At 36.4% G+C, this 18,186-nt stretch overlaps 2 protein-coding genes across 3 annotated transcripts in view; both read left to right on the top strand.

Annotated features, from left to right (window-relative positions):
• The window catches only part of NUP160 (nucleoporin 160), a 38,070-nt gene that overhangs the window by 9,218 nt on the left and 10,666 nt on the right, over positions 1-18,186 (top strand). For both annotated transcript variants that reach the window (XM_063288989.1, XM_063288990.1), the window contains 22 exons: positions 213-327; positions 1,019-1,177; positions 1,803-1,880; positions 2,130-2,227; positions 3,015-3,099; positions 4,624-4,692; positions 5,889-5,972; positions 6,780-6,950; positions 7,560-7,659; positions 8,994-9,159; positions 11,637-11,764; positions 11,861-12,021; positions 12,336-12,469; positions 13,294-13,364; positions 14,551-14,707; positions 15,232-15,301; positions 15,576-15,674; positions 16,200-16,319; positions 16,434-16,529; positions 16,637-16,731; positions 17,458-17,554; positions 17,638-17,743. In XM_063288989.1, the coding sequence (XP_063145059.1) occupies positions 213-327; positions 1,019-1,177; positions 1,803-1,880; positions 2,130-2,227; positions 3,015-3,099; positions 4,624-4,692; positions 5,889-5,972; positions 6,780-6,950; positions 7,560-7,659; positions 8,994-9,159; positions 11,637-11,764; positions 11,861-12,021; positions 12,336-12,469; positions 13,294-13,364; positions 14,551-14,707; positions 15,232-15,301; positions 15,576-15,674; positions 16,200-16,319; positions 16,434-16,529; positions 16,637-16,731; positions 17,458-17,554; positions 17,638-17,743 (2,459 nt within the window). The remainder of the gene's footprint in view (positions 1-212; positions 328-1,018; positions 1,178-1,802; positions 1,881-2,129; positions 2,228-3,014; positions 3,100-4,623; positions 4,693-5,888; positions 5,973-6,779; positions 6,951-7,559; positions 7,660-8,993; positions 9,160-11,636; positions 11,765-11,860; positions 12,022-12,335; positions 12,470-13,293; positions 13,365-14,550; positions 14,708-15,231; positions 15,302-15,575; positions 15,675-16,199; positions 16,320-16,433; positions 16,530-16,636; positions 16,732-17,457; positions 17,555-17,637; positions 17,744-18,186) is intronic.
• Positions 1-18,186, top strand: part of SPTB (spectrin beta, erythrocytic) — a 225,100-nt gene that overhangs the window by 203,661 nt on the left and 3,253 nt on the right. The gene's annotated exons all lie outside the window — the stretch shown is intronic.

The raw sequence follows: 18,186 nt of genomic DNA, 5'->3' as shown, positions 1-18,186 counted from the left end.
GCCCTCTTTAGTCAGTGCTCAACTAAAATATCAACAATTCATTTCTAATAGTGCAACGTGCTCACTAATGAAGTTTGATGGTGTTCCAGTTAGTCATTACTATTTGCTAATAGAACAGTTGTAATGATAGATATCATGGAAAAACCTGTCATGCAGTTTCATTGCTTTCTCTTTTGTGCTTGCTTCTGTATTTATTATGTCTGTTTTTACAGAGGGGATCAAAATCCTTCAGATCTTCCTGTTAGCTTATCTGTCCACTGTCGTGAACATGACGCACTTCTCTTTGCACTCTACCAAGATCATAAACTTAGGATGTGGTCTTATAAAGTAAGTAATGCTTTATTTGTGTTCGTTAATTAATTTTTAACAAGCTAACCCACTGGTAGTGATCAGAGTGGTTTGTGTCATGGGTGCCATCCTGACTTTTTTACCTACACTCCCCAGTGGACACACCCACTCTGACTGACCCCTCCCCCCAATGAACACACCTGCTCACCTCAGTCTCATGAGTTTGGACAATGAGCTTCATGGTTCAGGAAGACTTTAGGAATGAGCTGTTGGCTTTCCTGGACCAATACTCTTCCTGTTAGTGGAGGTGAGGGTTCCACATTATACCATTTGATACAGAGTGCAGTCGTGTTCCTGTAGTGGTCATTAGTAGTTGCTGAGTGGGCATGGGAAAGAGACTTCTCTTCCCTTTACTGCACTATGGGAGGCTTTGTTGTGTTGACTGAGTTTTTGGACACTATCCCTTTATTGTGAACATGAATTAACAAACTTGAATGTTGGCAATTTTTAGCTTGGAAGTATTTTTGTAAAAACAGAAGCAGATATGTGAAATGTGAAAATACACCATAGTAGCTGAATACAGTGTACAGTACCATCGAATCTATGATGAGCTGCGGAAGATTAAAGAAACAGAATAAACTGTCTCCAGTGTCTCACAGTGCTGTGTTTATGATTGTATTTAAATATGTTTGCTTTTTTGTTTTACTCATCTAGCATCTTATCTTAACAGAATCAGATGTGCCTGATGGTGGCCGATATGTTGGAATTTGTTCCTGTAAATAAAGATCTGAGACTTATTGGTGGAAGTGGAAACAAATTACAGCTGGCATATTCTGAGTCATTGGGGCTTTATATTGGTGTATACTTGCATGCACCCAAACAAGGACAGGTAATGGGAAACTTTGTATTCGGAGAATATCGCTTTGTATTTTGTTGAAACTTAAATACTGTTTCTGTGATAATTTATAATCTCACATTATTTGGCAAAGGCAGTTTACAGCAATATATACTTAGTTTTGGAAGCTGAGATAAAAAGCAAAGCTTAAAATGCCAATCGTTTCAAATGTTTCCTGTTTTAAACATGGAGAATTAAATAACATTGATACAGGTTAAAGATATATACAAATGAAGTGCGTTTAGAGTGATATTGAAATACATTGTGTAGCACAAGGAAGAAGAGTTACCTCTAAAGAAAAATATTGTGGAAGAGTTTTATTGTGCAGCTAATTTTAGATACCAAATTGTTATTGAGGTTTCCGATTCGTGCTTCATTCCTTGGCTATTTTACGTCCTGTCAATATGCCCATGTAGCGAGCCAAATACCCCTTTCTCTCTACAGGGAGAAGTGGCATAATTGCTGAGAACTGTTATGCACTCTGTAATTGCTAGAATATTTGATTTACATGGCATGTATTCATCTTGATTTTCTAGAATAAAAGAAATAAAGGATAAGGATATGGTAAGAATTTATTTCATTTTTACTTGTACTAATTGCAGAATTATTTTTTCTGCAGTTCTGTGTCTTCCAGTTGGTCAGCACAGAGAGTCATCGCTATAGTCTTGATCACATATCGTCACTGTTCACATCTCAGGTTGGAACTGCTAACACTCGGGTCAAGTCAAATGGGTTTCAGATAAAAATAAACACATAGGCCATGGGTAATCCTCTTTGAGACGAAAAGGCTTAATAGAGCTATCTTATCTTCCCTCCTACATGAGCATGGATAATGTAATGAGAAATAATATATCCTTCTCGATTAAATCAGTAGATTCTGCATTGTTGACATAATGCTGTTCTTAACATTTATTTGTTGTTTTAATCCATTCATATTCTCATTCAGGAGACACTTGTTGATTTTGCTTTAACTACTTCTGAGATCTGGGCACTTTGGCATGATGATGAAAATCAAACCACCGTGAAATACATCAATTTTGAGCAGTAAGTTTTATTCCTGTCAACTGTTAATTGGCTTGACACGTTTCTTTTTTTAAAAAAACTCTTTAACATTGAATATTCTATTGAAAAGGTTTAAGAATAAATAAGTTTGTGTGCCAGGGGACTAGAAGATGATAACGTGGAGCCAAACATTGTTCTCCTCTGCCCTTTGGAAGCTTTAGAATAGGACTGGAGCACATAACCCTGAAGGATTGTGCTCTACTACTTGAGCTTACAGTGGTCTCATTTCTAGGCAGGAAAAAGGGTTTTCAAGTAAAGCTGAAGATACCCCCCATTTCAATTTCTAACAGTGTTTCTATGATGTATGGTAGGCCCAATAACAGTGAGAATAGGTATGTTTGAGATTAGGGTTTTGCTTTGCAGCGTGCTAAGCCACCTCTTTAGTTATTTTTCTTTTTTTTTTCTATTCAAAGGTTCTTAGATCAGCAAAAAACCTAGTGGGCACCAAGGGAATTGCTGGCTAGAGCATCACTGCCGTGGTGGGAACCTGGGGGCTGGCCCAAGAGTGTGCATGGTTGGATTAATTAAAAAAACTGACAGTGTGCACCCACACAAGAAAATAGAGGCAATAATGACAGCATGGCGAAATGTGTGTGATAGCACACATTTTCTAGGAACTGCGATAGCACTGAATTGAAAAAGGGACAGTGTGGGTGAAAGATGATGATTATTTGGAACATAGTCTTTTTTATTTGGAAGTAATGTTTGTGCATGTGTGTTTCTCTGTGTGTGTGTGTTTATATACTAAAATCATCTAGTCTTGTTTTAGCAATGTTGCTGGTCAGTGGAACCAAGTTTCTGTTCAGCCCCTGCCAGCTGAAGAAGTGAATATTCGAGATGACCAGGACCCAAGGGTAAATAAACCCTATGCGTTAACTAAGGATACCGTAGCGCTGTGTTTAACTTGCTTGTACTGTGTATGTATGTACAATATAATAGAAGCTCTTCAGTTCGAGCAGTAAATTTGAATGCCAAATGTTGCACTGGAAACAAGATTAACAAATCTGGTTTCCAGTACATTTCCTTTAGGTATACAGTAAACTCTTGATTTAATAGACTGTAGGTAGTCCTTGACTTACGATGGCAATTGGGACCAGAATTTCTGTTGGTAAGCAATGAGGTCATAAAGCAACTTAGGCGAGGCAACTTCCTGCTGGCTTCCCACAACCAAAGTCAGTGGGGAAGCTGGCAGGCAGTTCTAAGTCCCAGGCCAGCAGGCAGGTAAGTGGCTGCTGCTGGGTGGGGAAGGGAGCAAGGGGGTGTGTGAGGCACAGGTTGGGGAGGGTGCAAGGGGTGCGCAGGGAGGGTAAGGGAGGGGGTGCAGGGGTGTTTGGCTGGCATGAGCACAGAGGGGCTGGGGGAGGGTGCACAGGTGGAAGAGACTTACCCCAGCAACTTGTGACCTTCCCTGCTGGCTTCCCTATTTACTTTTTTGGGAAGCTGGCAGGAAAGGTTGCAAATAGCGATCACATGATCGTGGGGCACTACAATGGTTCCTAAGTGCAAACTGGTTGCCAAGTGCCCTGATTGTGATCATGTGACCGCAGGGGTCTTAGGATGGCTGGAACTCCGAGGTCTGGTCATAACCGCCATTTGTTCAGCACCATTATAACTTTGAACAGTCTCTGAACAAATGCTTGTAAGTCGAGGACTATCTGTATTTGGAAAGAGAGAGCATTTGTTACTCCCAAATATATGTTAAATTTGAAAATATTCACAGTGATTTACATCATTTGAAAAAGGAGGACGTTACACAATCATGTAAATATAATGTAAGTTATTGTAAATTTAAATGCCTCATCTGTCTACTTTGGACTCAGTAGACTTGTCTGTTATTTCAGGGGACTGAAAGAAGTCTCGGCCATCGCATCCAATTTTTGCTAAATGAAGAAAATTTAATGTCTGTTGAAATGAGATTTACTGTAATTGATATTACTGCTCATGCTCTAAGTGTCCAGATGTGTTTGGATGCAGAAGTTAATTAACCTATCTTAAGGAATAAACTGTGTAGTATTTTTTATATAATTTATTTCTTGTTTTATATGCACCTATCCTATCATTCTTTGTTCAAGTTTGAATTTCCAAAATTGGATGAACAGTGCATTCATCCATGTTCATTTTATCCATCTGCAGTGATTTGGTAACATGTATGGAGTTTTATGCATTTCATACGGTAAATACATACTAATAAAAAATTTGAGAGCCTGCTGAGCATCATGCCACTCACAGTTTTAATGCAAGGAAGTAGCATCACAGCTAATTCACAGCTGAGCATCATGCCACTCACAGTTTTAATGCAAGGCAATAGCATCACAGCTAATTCTTTTAAAAATTATATAAATCTGTTGAATTGTTACCAATTATAATGATTCTTACAGGAAACATTTACAGAGGCTATCTTCCTGCCTGGCCAGTTCACAAATGCAGCTTTGCTTAAGGCTTTACAGGTGAGTAACAATGTCATTATTTGTTGGGGAATTTGTGCCAACTAAGCAAAATTAAAAAGCCAATTAACAAATTTCAGTCTCAGTGCTCTATCTACAATTTACAGAATGAAAACTACTGTAGTGGAACAGGATTTATTTGAAGAAAAGAAACTGCCTAATGGTCTAACATTTTGATCCCAATGAGATAGGAAATCAGAATAAGGTCACTACAGAGTTTCAGTATTAGTAGAAGTACCAAATGATAGCTACATCCAGAGTTCTATAACTTAAGATATGGCATGTTAATAATATGCAATGCTTGAAGCAGCAAGGGAGATATTAGAATGTTGATAATAGGGAAAGATGAGAGAATGCACAAGGGCAGGAAACCATATTGTTAAGCTTCATACAAAGAAACATGACATTTGCAACTAATAGACAATACTCTGCATGATTGGAAGTGGAGCACAGTTCATACTTCAGGTGCTTTGGTAATAATTTTTGTTATTTAATAATTTACTGTCCAAGACCAAACACTATAATATTATTTATTTATTTTCTATCCCGCCTTTATTATTTTTATAAATAACTCAAGGCAGCGAACATACCAAATACTCCTTCCTCCTCCTATTTTCCCCACAACAATCCTGTGAGGTGGGTTAAGCTGCGAGAGAGTGACTGGCCCAAAGTCACCCAGCCAGCTTTCAAGCCTAAGGCAGGACTGGAACTCTGTCTCCTGGATTCTAGCCCATTGCCTTAACCTTAACCACTAGACCAAACTGGCTCTATATATCTAATATAATCAGATATTAATATATCTGATTGGAAGCCACAAATAGTCTTCAGAGAAATACATCTAGTAAAAGATCTTTATTAAGGCCACAGTATAAGCATGGTTTGGAAAGTTTGGTGACACTGGAAGACTGAAATAGTTGTTGTGTCAGATTTTGGATGAAAGATAGATGCAAGAAAATGCGATCTGCTCATGAGGTGGCATTTCATTTAAATAAGACAGATGTTAACATGGCAAGGCTTCTTGATAATGGATTGGCTCCAAAGTCTGATGCCATCACAACTTGGTTCGGTGTTCTTCTAAACCTTTTCCAATTAGTGGTTTGCCCTTTTTTTGTGAAAGGTATCAATATGAAGTTGTGACATTTAAGATTAAGGAGTGTAAATCTATATATGTATGTATGTATGTATGTATATATTTGTAGATATTTTCTCAGCAAGCTGAGAGACACAACGACCTGTCATGGGATGAACTGAAAAAAGAAATTACTATAGCTCTAGAAGATGAGGTAAGATTAGATTTATTTCTGTTTTAAAGAATCATTTCAGTTACATTTAATTTTTGGCTTGGTGGGGTGGGGTGGGGGTAGTGGCTGTTCAGCCACATTTCTCCTCTAACCATTTTGTGACTGTGATCTGCAAACATTGTGACTATGTTCACACATGATGCTAAACATCTCTAACCATAGTTTTGGTGAACATTTCATAATGGTCTGGTTTATATATAAAATTGGATTGTTTCATACATAATACTAAGCAAGAATTAAACCAGTTCATTCATTCATTTTCTATCCCACCTTTATTATTTTTATAAGTAACTCAAGGTGGGGAACATAACTAATACTCCTTCCTCCTCTTTTCCCCACAACAACCACCCTGTGAGGTGAGTTGCACTGAGAGAGAGTGACTGGCCCAAGGTCACCCAGCCAGCTTTCATGCCTCAGGCGGGACTAGAACTCTCAGTCTCCTGGCTTCTAGCACATTGCCTTAGTGTTATGTTTGAACCACCCAATTATTTTCAAGCCTCATCTTTTTCCCTAGTCCCTGCTTAGTATAAGAAATGATAGACTTGTAGGACTTTTGGTTTTTTGGTTAAGAATCATTAGGACACTCTACTAAAGTTTGATATGGTTTGTGAAATGCTAGCTGTAGTTGTGACTAGAAATGGCCATAGTCTAGGTAAACTGGTTTCTTATATAACGAAGTCTTCCTTACGAGGATGAATTTAATATTAATTGGTTAATGGTATTAAAATGCCAGGTGTTTGATAAAAAAAATAGGTAGCAAATTATCTTATTTCTCCCCCTTCCTCCCAGTTCCAGGGCAATGTGACAGAATACGAATTCTCCCATGAAGAGTTCAGACAATTACAAATAGAATTCTGGTCAAAATTCTACGCTTACTGCCTGCAGTATCAGGAAGAACTTTCACGGCCACTTGCACTACTCTTGAATCAGTGTACTAATATGGTGTGTCTGCTAAAAAAGGTAAGAGCCAGGCTATTGCATGGTGAAGCATTGATGTTTGATAGGGTTATCGAGATCTCATACTTTACCGTGATATTGAAACAATACCTTTAAGTCTGCGGAAGGTATTAAAATATAGTGGCAAATCAGAGTAAACAACTGGAGCTACAAATTGCTTGCAAACCTACATTTATTTTGAAAACATTCATTTGACCTTAGAAAATAATTCCCTGATCATACATTTCAGATACTTCTTTCTTTACGGTCAACATGGTGGCCTTGCCTTTCTTTTTAATTTATATTAGGCTTCCCCCCCACCCCCCCAAAATAAATGGGAGAATCCATGATTTTAAAAAGTGCCTGGAAATCATGGAAACTGTTAAAGTATTATTTGATTGTTTTCCTCATAGCTCCAGTTCTTTACTCTGATTTGCCACTAATATTTTCAAAACATATTTTAAGACTGAGAATATGAACAGCCATCCTGATTGCAGGTATTTGCTTTGCAGTTTGCACAGATACATTTTATATTCATGGCTACATCTTACTTACCTGTACACTTTGAAATAAGAACAAACCATTGTTTTCTGCTCTTGGAAACTAAACAGTGGGTTTGTTTTCTTCCCACAGGGTTACTTTTCTTTTCTTGTGCCGTGCTCCTTAGTGGATCATCTTTACCTCTTGCCTGATGAACAACTGATTAATGAAGTTGAAAGTGCTGGCTTGGATGGTAATAAAGAGATGGGGCTTAGCATTTCTCTTAAGATGTTATTTCCATTCCAACAAATTCCTAATTTTGGCAGGGTTGTGTTAATGGTTTCAGTGTCCCTCTATATCTGCTATTTGCTGTGATTTTCAAAATTATGAGTTTAGCTTTGCAGAAGAAGGAAAAAATCCCATCCAACTCTCTTCTCTCCTCATTCCCCAAATTTGTTCCGAGAGAAGATTCTCCACATTGCTGTTAATTGTTTATGCTTTTTATTACTTTTCTACTAACAAAAGGAAGGTTGAATGAGATGTAAACTACACTTTAGATAATTTTATTTTAAGGTAATAACTGAATAATATCTTTTCAAAATCTCTCTTCTGATACTCTAACTAATTTTTTTTTCCAGGAGTAGCAGAGCTGATCCCTGTAGTATACAAGCAATAAAGCTGTTATTCCTCTTGTCCTCCCTAATTACATCACATAACTGCAAACTTGAAATGCATATTATCTACTTCTGCAAGATCTTTGCCTGAGAAATAAACATTGCTGTACTTTCCTCACTGACCAAGCTTTTACATTAGCAATTTTATAGGATGTACAGGAAGACTGATATCTACAGTGACTATACGTCCTTTTTTATAAAGGATGGTCCTTTTTTTCAGAAAGCTGTCCTTTAGATTTATTTAATGTAATTATTTTCTTGGTTTTGTTCTTGAGTTTTCCTTTGTAAAGCAAAGTTTTAAACATAGATAGATAGATAGATAGATAGATAGATAGATAGATAGATAGATAGGAACCTCTTTCAGATTTGCCCCTTTTCAGGTTTGTCCTTTATTTTTTCCAAGGGAATATGGTCACTGTACTTACCCCCTCCTTGTTTGTCCGAACAAGGAACCAGGAGAGGGGATGTTGTTGGAGTATCATTACTGTTGCCCTTTACCAGTGTTTCTGGAGCTACTGCTTGTTTCTGGGGTTACCTTTTCCTCATCCTGCTGTCAGGATCATCTGTTTTGGCAATTATTGTCTAGTTTAAACCAGATAGAACTTTTACAATCAGATCTAGATTTTTCCGTCGGTCTTCAAGAGCTTAAAATATACTGTGCCTGAGCACTTAGAAGCAGTTACCTCAGGCCTGTTTGCAAATGGACAATTGCAAGACTGGGTTGACATCTGTAAAATGTACTGTCTCTAAGATCATACACCACAGGACATTGAGATGCATATTTCATCTGATTTGAGGTCTTACGATGACATAGCAGATGAAAGGAACTTTAGTATTTTCTGCCTCTTTAGAATGCTCTTCAAAAATGCTATTTTATTTTTGTTAAATTCTGAACCCAATCTTCTTGTTGCAGAATCTGATTTTTCTCATGATCTTCTGAGTCTTCTTCAGTGCCTTCGATTAATTGGGGAATCAGTTTCTGTGGAAATGGCCCTCACAATGGAAATGGCTTGCTTCCGTCTCCAGTCTCCAGAGAGAGCCGCAGAACAGATCCTTAAAGACTTGATTGCTAATGACACGTAAGCCTGGAATTTGAGCTATACGTGCATATAAAGATTGATTTGCTCATTTCCTCTACAGCATTGAACTGACTGACATTGATACATTTACATATCTCTCCTGAAGGTATTTACTTTGACCATGACCACCAATAGCTTTATTATGTCATGCTTGGACTATTGTAATACACTCAGAGCCTTGACCTGGACCATAATGCTATGGAGGATATTGATCAGTCTGATTATAAAAGTCATGTAGTACTACTCTTCCAACCATTGTTTAGCTGCTGGTCTTTTTCAGGGTGAACTCAAAAGGCTGATTATGATCTGTGTATCTATAGGGAAGCCAAAGAAGTCATCTTGGCTGCTCCTAGAATTGTTTGCCAAGTGAGGTCAGGCTTAGCATCTTTATTACTCTTTCACTAAAACAAGTTTGCCATTCAAACAAGTTTTTTTCTATTTATTTGATGACTGTTGTGTGCTTAATTGTACTTTAAAAGTTTATTTTGCGCTTAAGCAGTCTTGAATGCTCTCTGGTGCCAGTGCAGGACATAGTAATTCTCTCAAGTCCTTAGGACAGGGAATAATTATAACAACAGTAGCAACAACAACAACAACTCTGGGACTCTGGGAGGGAAGGCAGTTTTTGAGTAGTCAGAGGCTATAGCTGAACTCTGACTTTTTTAGAGGGACGTAGTAATATCACAACAGCATTCCAAGAGGTGTAGTTGAAAAATGTCAACCTTTTTTTTTTTTTGGAAGTTTCTAGTTAAGTATGTCAGGAGAAATCTAAGAGTAAGTTCAATATGTGGTAAAATAGTAAGAGATGGGGCAAAGAATGAATGGCTGATGAATGAATGTGGGTTGAATGCAAAAGCAAGTGACCAATATTCTGAAGAGTTTGAGAATTAATGAAGATCAAATCACAAAATAAATGTATGAAGAAAGAGTGAATGGGTTGAGAAAAAGGGGAAAACAGAAAATTGTGATTGAATGGGATTAATAAATTCTCAAAGAGAAAGAGACAAGAAGTTTACAAATGAAAAGAAACATTAATTGGTGTATGGTCGTAGTGGAAGTAAGGATGTTTGCAGAGATAGAAAGGTATGGAGGGAGATAGTGAATGGTATTAGTGTCAACTTTCTTTTATGTCCTTCCTGCCTTTAATTTCTGTGGTTTACCACTTCTTACTCTTTTTCTGCACTTTTGTTATGTTGCTTGTCTTGAAAGAGAATTGTGTAATGGGCATGTATGTAAGCTTTTGAAAGTTTTAAGGATAGGAATGGGAGAAAGAGCCACTGAGAGGCAAACTATTCCATTCCCACCATTAAATCTTGCTCAAAACCCCCAATTTCCATAAAGAAATTTCAGCCATTTTGCTACTGAATTTCAGTGCCACAAGTGGGATGCTGGAAAGCTGTGATATCCTGTTAGGAGGGGTAGTACAGTTTATGCCTTATTGCAAATATCCGTTCATTATTATGCCTACTTACATCTTTCCAACATCTTCTCCAGGCAGTTTTAACTCACAGTTTTGTTCCCATGAAAGTTGTTCTTCCTCTTTCGTGGCTCTCTATTTTGAAGTTTACAAAGAAAAATGATTATAGGAACTCTTGTCACAAGCCTACTGCACCTTTGGCTCGCTTGCAGTTATTGGTAGTTTTCTAGTTGTGGAGGCAGACTGGAAAGAAGGAATGTACATTTCAGAATGTACAGCTAATTAAATTAAATAAGCATGATACCTTATTGGACTATTTTCCTCTCAGAAACCAGAGCCAGCTAAGTTGATGTCTCTTGCTGTAAAAAGTGATCTTCCAGTTTTAAGTTTCCATTTCTTCAGGCCTTAATTAGTTCTTGCCAGAGAACCTAAAGATTTGAGCTCTGCTTTTAAAAAAAGTTTTGAAGTTCACCTTAGGCTCACTGTTCGATCAGACAATTGAACCACTAGGTTTCTAGCAGAATAGCATGCCAGTTTGGTTTATGGTACAGCCTTATATTAAACTTCTAGAATCCCTCAAGCTAGAAAGCTGCCACATAAATTCACAGTTGAACTATAGGTACGATGACCATATTTTCTTGGAAAAAATAAAGGGCAAACCTGAAAGAAGTTCGTAAGGACAAAAAAATTGTTTTATGTTTATAACTTTATGTTACAAAGAAAATTCAAGAGCAAAACCAAGAAAATAAATAATTAAATTAAATTAATCTAAAGGGCAGATCTCTGAAATAAAGGACTATCCTTTATAATGAAGGATGTATGGTACCTGTAACTATATGTTGGTTGTAGAATTATTCTCCTGCACTTGACATGTATATCTTGACAGTCATTACAGCAGTAACTAGTTTCAGAATAATGTGTCAAGGAAGTATCAGTCTATGAGACAGCAAGTTAAGAATTGTTGAGAGACTGTAATATAGCACAAAATATATGGCAAATTTCTCTATCTTTCTTAGCTTTCTTCATCAGCCTAATTAAATTTTACTTAATTTTTTTGCAGAGAAAATATGATGGAAGATATTCACAGCAAACTACAAGAAATCAAAAGTCCAGTCAATGCTATTGGGATGCTTATCCGGGAAATGGACTATGAAACAGATGTTGAAATGGATAGAGGATTCAGTCTTGGTGAGAGGAAAACAGCATTATTCTCCCCCTACCCCCCAATATTTTGATTAAGTAGAAGCAGCTTATGTTGATGCATTTTTTTGCCTCTTTCTACAGTTCAGCCCATAAATGTGCGCATGCATCTCTCACAACTTTATGGCAGTAGCACAACAGTAAATATGATATGTCGGTGTGTGTACAAGATGTCCATGACACGCTTTTTTATTTGCCGGGACCTGTTGATTTTACAGCAGCTCTTGCTACGGCTTGGAGATGCTGTGAGTATGTCCTCAAGCACTAGCATCTTTCTGAATCCTAAAATACCGTATATATAAAAAAATTAGGAGCACAATGCACATTTTGTGATAGAGGACAAGAAATAGATCAGTAACGGAAAAGTTACCATTTTGCTGGATAAATGTTGTCATTTGGCAAACAGCGTAATGTGCATCAATCTGTTAATCAACTATTGTGTGGTGTCTCTGGCATTGGGCTTGAGTCATAATGTTATTTCCAAATTTATATGTGATCACTGTTTCATTCTAAAGGATACAAAATTAACTACAGTTTAATGTCTATTGACATGTTTTAGGTACTTTTGGGAGGAGATCAGCTATTCCACACTCAGCAGAACTTACTGCATCGCACATCTGTTTTGATACTATCTTATTATGTGATAAGGTGGGCAAGTCAGCGTTTGGCATCAGATGTTCCCGTTGATGAGCTGTAAGTGTTTTATGTTTAGTATGTAAATATATACTGTAGGTATATAACAAAGTGTATAAAAGTGTCTATAAAACATATATTTAATGTTTCTCCTTTTGTATGAAAAAGGCATTCTTTATTTTAATTTTTTTACAATAGGAAACAATTCGTCCAAAGTCTCTTTATTTGTTATCAGGGCTTCCTTCTATTGCTGCTGCTCTCTTCATTATTTCCTTAACAAAATATATATAGCTTTTTCATTTTCTTAGAGATTATGTTAGTCAAAACCAACAGTTTAGAATTACATTTCCATGGGGTTTTGTGAGGAGATGGAAGATGCTTGCCTGCTATTTAAAACAGTATATGTTTACCTTTAGAAGATAGAAATTCTGAAGATTGCTTAATTCTTATTAAGACATAACATCTTCTGTCTGTTCCAAAAGATGATTGATGTTATCCTGAATGTCATTTTCATATATTTCAGTATATAAAATTCTCAACTAGATAGCAAGGAATGAAGGCCCATCCACATTTGAAACTGTAAGACTTCATAAGGTCTTCATCATAACATTTTTCAATGGTGGGCTGAAGATTTTAAAATGGGAAAAACAAATTTGATGATGTCAAGAAAATATTTAATGTTCTTTTAGAGGGGATTAAGCTTCCATTTTTTAAATATTGGTAGAGTTTCATCTTCATATTAACCTATTTTTTAAAAGTTACTATTTGAAGATTTTCTTTATCCTAGTTACAACATGATATACATTCTTTGCTTTTTGTTTCTTTAGTAGAGTTAGAAATATAAAGCTAAGCTTGATAAGTAACAGAAATGGATCTTTCTTTAGGGAATCAAACCTACAGCATCTTTCTGTATTAAAGCTAACGGATTCCACAACAATAACACCACTCAAGCTGGGTAAGAAATGCTTATAGCTTTTGTTTTAGTTTTAGTTTAAGTGTTAATTTTTGTCTCTACTTTTAAAGATTAATATTAAAGATTTTTTCCAATTGATTAATAATGTTATTAGATTGCTTAATCAGATACATTAAGAAATCACAAAATATTGCTCAGCTGCTAAAGCTGATGGGAGCCTTTAAACATTACTCTAACCATATCTTAAGTACTGCATAGCTAAGTAATATTTAAATGACTGATTATCCACATAATTACATTAATGTAACATTAACTATATGAGTTTTGATCTTGTAATCTAGCTATGGTCAGTGGCATTTTTGGGGTTCCTAGACATAAAATGACGAGATACAATGCAGTTGTACTCTTAAAGCTAAGTAGGTTTGGATATGGATGGGAGACCATGTGGAAATCCAGTTTACATCATCAGTTCCATTATAGAAGGAAACCAGATTATAAAATGTTCTTGCTGACTAAAATATTGTCAAGGGTGAGGCGAAGAAACCATGCTGAGCCAGGATGAAGCTCTAGTTCTTTATTGTTTCTACCATATCACAGAATCTTGCCAAACTAGGCAAGCCAAAAGGGTTCTAGGGAGAAATGCCCTAGGGAATCTAAGGCGGGTCCTGTCTCAGCTTTTTGGCTGGCTGCCCAAGGTCCTCCAAACTGTAAGATCGTTTCTCACCTGGAATGCGCCCCTCCTCCCTTTCCTGCGACCTCCATAGCAAATATGCTTTAAAATGTGTACATTTTTAACAATATTTTCATTGATGTAACATATTACTGCCTGTCATTTCTAAAATGTATTTATGGAACTATAGATAATAGTACTTACGGCAGTATAAACTTTTCAAAAATAAGACCAGCATAAATCAAAACAAAATTCATAAAACAATCCACTAAGAATTCAGAAGGATGTGAGAAAACTGAGTCGAATCAAATTGGTCTTTAGCTGTTAAAATATAAATTCCTTAAGGTATATATTCTGTGTTGAGGAAATTCAGATTTAAAAAATAATACTGTATGTTTAAAAAAAATCATCCCCCACATGGCTTCATCAGAAATGGAATACAGGTCTTACATGGAAAAGTAATTAAGTTGGAGGGTTGTTAGGTGACTAATAATATAATCTGAAAGTTATTGCTCTGTGGTCTTGATTTTTACAATATATAAAAATATTTTTTTCTAGTGTCAAGCCCTCAAACAATTGTGGAGCTCTTCTTTCAGGAAGGAGCCCGGAAACACATAATATCTCAGCTCTTCCAGTCTAATGCAGCCTTGGATGAAACATGTTTGAGTTGGCCTCAAATGTTTTCTGCAATTTCCAGTTATCTCCTGCAGTTTTTGTATCCTTTCAGCATAGCGTTGACCTGATTAATGGAACATGGCTAGGCTTTTTTAAAATCAGCTGGTGTAATAGACATGAACTTTCCATTGTTTTGCATACATCTGTATTTATTAGGGGAAACAATCTGACCCATTTCACGTCACCTAACTGTACTGCAAACCATCCTTTGTTGAGATAGAAATGAATTCAGCTAAGAACCAGCCAGAAATAGATTAATTAGAATCAGCTATCAGTTCTTTTCCCCCAGAAGAGAGTGTAGGATATAGCTGATGTTTTTTTTTTAATTAGTATTGGCTACCTTTTGATTCCATAGTCTTTCATTATGCTTTTTTTCTCCTCTCTCCCTCTTGCTTTTTAATAGTATTGCTTCATTATTCATCAACATTTTTTATTCGTTTTTGGAATGGTTCACTTTGCAAACTACACTGGAAATACATAGGCTTGCTCTGAATTTAAGTAAAGGGTCACTGTCTTGTTCTTGTCGTAAGTTGAAGAAACCTACATTCCTTATGTTGTCCTCAGGTGGCCAAGTAATCCTAGCTTCCTCTTCCCAGAATGTTTGATGGGGGCTTGTCAGTATGCTCAATTGCAGGTGAGATCTCTGTATGGAAGATATTTTGTAATATTCACTAGTAAAATGCTGGAATAAATATAATCAGTGAAAACTTCCTTCTCTTCCTTTCTGCTGACACCTGTTGTGTTCTACTTGCTAAAACTTGAATTTCAGAATGCATGACCCAATTTAGTTAGTTGGGAGCACTGGCAGCATGCATTTTAAATTGGATTTTAGTGAGAAATGATTCCTTAAATCCAATGAAAAGTAAGAGTTAACCTTTCTCCGTCTAATTGCTTTATTTGTCTATCAGGAATATATTCGTTTGCTGGAACCTTGGTGTCATGTGAATGTGGGATCATGTCGCTTTATGATGGGACACTGCTATCTTGTTACAGGAGAAGAACACAAGGTAACATTTTATTTCTCAGAGTCATTAAATGTTTAATTTTTTTGAAAGTACTAAGTTGCTAGGCAGTGCATTGAGGTTCTTCTTATTTATTTATTTAATTTCTATAGCCGCCCATCTCGATAGACTCTGGCGGCTCTATTAAGGTTGGTTTGCAACGAGTCATCACATTCAAGAAAAGATTCTACGATATTTTTGAAAGGTTTGATAAGTGCAGGTTGATCTAATTTAAAACAAATCAGCAAAAAGAGAGGACCTGACTACATAAATATTAACCTTCTTATATAATTTATATATCGTAACTATGATAGTTGTGTATCATAGCTCTCATCCTTCAGAAGCTTTTTTTGAAAGAGTTGGGACTATATAGGAATACAGAGGGCTGTGAAACACTGTATGCATATGGTTTTGTGGACCATGTTCTTATATAAGAAGTAACTTTTGGTAACATATATGAGATTGACTGAGTTTTACAGCTAATTTTGTAATAGTTGGTAATACCTTGCCTGACTCCTGTTTTTCCTCCAGGCGCTGGACTGTTTCTGTCAAGCAGCCTCAGAAGTTGGGAAAGAGGAGTTTTTAGACAGACTAATTACATCTGAAGAGGTGGAAATGGCTTCAACTCCACAGCTACAATACTATGATAAGGTATTTTTGTTACCAAGCAAAAGTAACATGGTCTCTTTGTCCTTGGAATTGCTGCATGTCTTTATAAAGGAAGAGTGAAAGTAAACCATTAGTGGCCGAATGCCTTCTCCCTAGGTTTTGCGCCTCTTGGACTCCATGGGTCTTCCTGAACTGATCATTCAGCTGGCTACTTTGGCAACCACAGAAACAGCTGATGATTGGAGAAGTCAGGTAAGAGGCTGAGATGCCTATTTGCCTCACAGAGGATTTGTTTATACCATCCAACTAATTTTTGTAAGCGGCTCCATGTCGTCATAACTACTGTATTTATATTGCAGGCCACCTTGAGGACTTGCATTTTTAAACACCATTTAGATTTAGGACATAACAGTCAAGCATATGAAGCTTTGACCCATAATCCAGATCCCAGCAGGTAATGTTACATCTCTTCCAGTCATAGCTATGAATTATTTATACACAATTTTTATATGTTTATAACAATAGCTGCTTATAAACCATGATCTTAAGGGTAGGTGCCTGTAGGAGAGAGCTGTTGAACCTTCACTTTCCTTTTCATTTGTTTTTATTACCAAAACAGCTAATTTTTATTGTAAACCGCCCAGAGTCCCTTTTGGGAGATGGGCGGTGATAAATTCGATTGATTGATTAAATAAATAAATAAATCTGTTTTGCAGAAGAAGGGAAGGTTTGATTATTAATGAACAAACAACTTCAGTGTTCAAAATTAGCCTATAATTTTTGCTCTCCAGCATTAATGATAATTCATCATCCAGTGCACAAATGCCTCTTCTTGCCCCTTTTTTAAAGGAAACTGAGAAATATTTATTTAAAGGGTTGCTTAGATAGAAACATGTGACTGCTTTATCCCGCCAATTACAGATTCTGTTATTCTGTGCTATGACTGATGTATAACATCCCTTTTCATGAAAGGACTAGCTGTATGTAAATGAAATCCGCTTAAATATCAGAAGGTGCTATTGTGATCAGAATGGTATTACTTTTGGTGTAATGCAGGCTTCTTCATCTGTGCCTATATTAGGCCTCTGTTGCTTGTAGAGAGTTTCGTTGTAAGATAAATTTGTTTATGAGCCTTCTGCATCATCTTAGTGCTTGAGAAAAAAATATTTTTCCCTTCTAGGCAGCTGGATTGTTTACGACAGCTAGTGGTAGTTCTCTGTGAACGCTCCCAACTGCAGGATCTTGTGGAGTTCCCATATGTGAATCTTCATAATGAGGTACATTATCTATTCTCATTAGTAGCAAGATAAAGTTATACAAAATCTTTGGCTATGTTTGATAAATATTATTTGTTTTACAGGTTGTGGGAATAATTGAATATCGTGCTCGGGCAGTAGATCTGATGACACATAATTACTATGAATTGCTATATGCTTTCCATATTTATCGCCATAATTACCGGAAAGGTATGACATATCATATATAGAAAAGTTGCCTCAGTTGTTTTTTAAAAAGTATTTTTTCTTTTTTTATTGTAGTTTTTTAAAAATACACAAAAATGAACAAAAACAGATTTTAACAAGCTAATATGTCCATGCCCAAAATATAATCTAATTAACTAAGTTATATTACAAAACAAACAATAGAAGAACAAACAAACCTTAAAACTGGTATGTTACATTTATATCAATACCTGTATTTCACATATACATTTAATAACTAGTGGAATGTTTATTCATGTGGTATTTATTAGATACAGGTTTGCTGAACACAGTTGTGCAGAAGGACAGTTGCAGGTAGGTTTGTAAGGGAGAATTGGCAGGTGTGGATGGAGTTAGTAACTGCTGCTCCACAATTTTCCTCTGTAAGTGTCTGTCTCTGCATTTTCCTTATCTGAATTTACCTTTAA

Source organism: Candoia aspera, chromosome 1 (assembly GCF_035149785.1).
Source record: "Candoia aspera isolate rCanAsp1 chromosome 1, rCanAsp1.hap2, whole genome shotgun sequence".
Lineage (NCBI taxonomy): Eukaryota > Metazoa > Chordata > Lepidosauria > Squamata > Boidae > Candoia > Candoia aspera.
The sequence above is the reverse complement of the archived record's forward strand: the minus strand, read 5'-3'. Positions and strand labels throughout refer to the sequence as shown.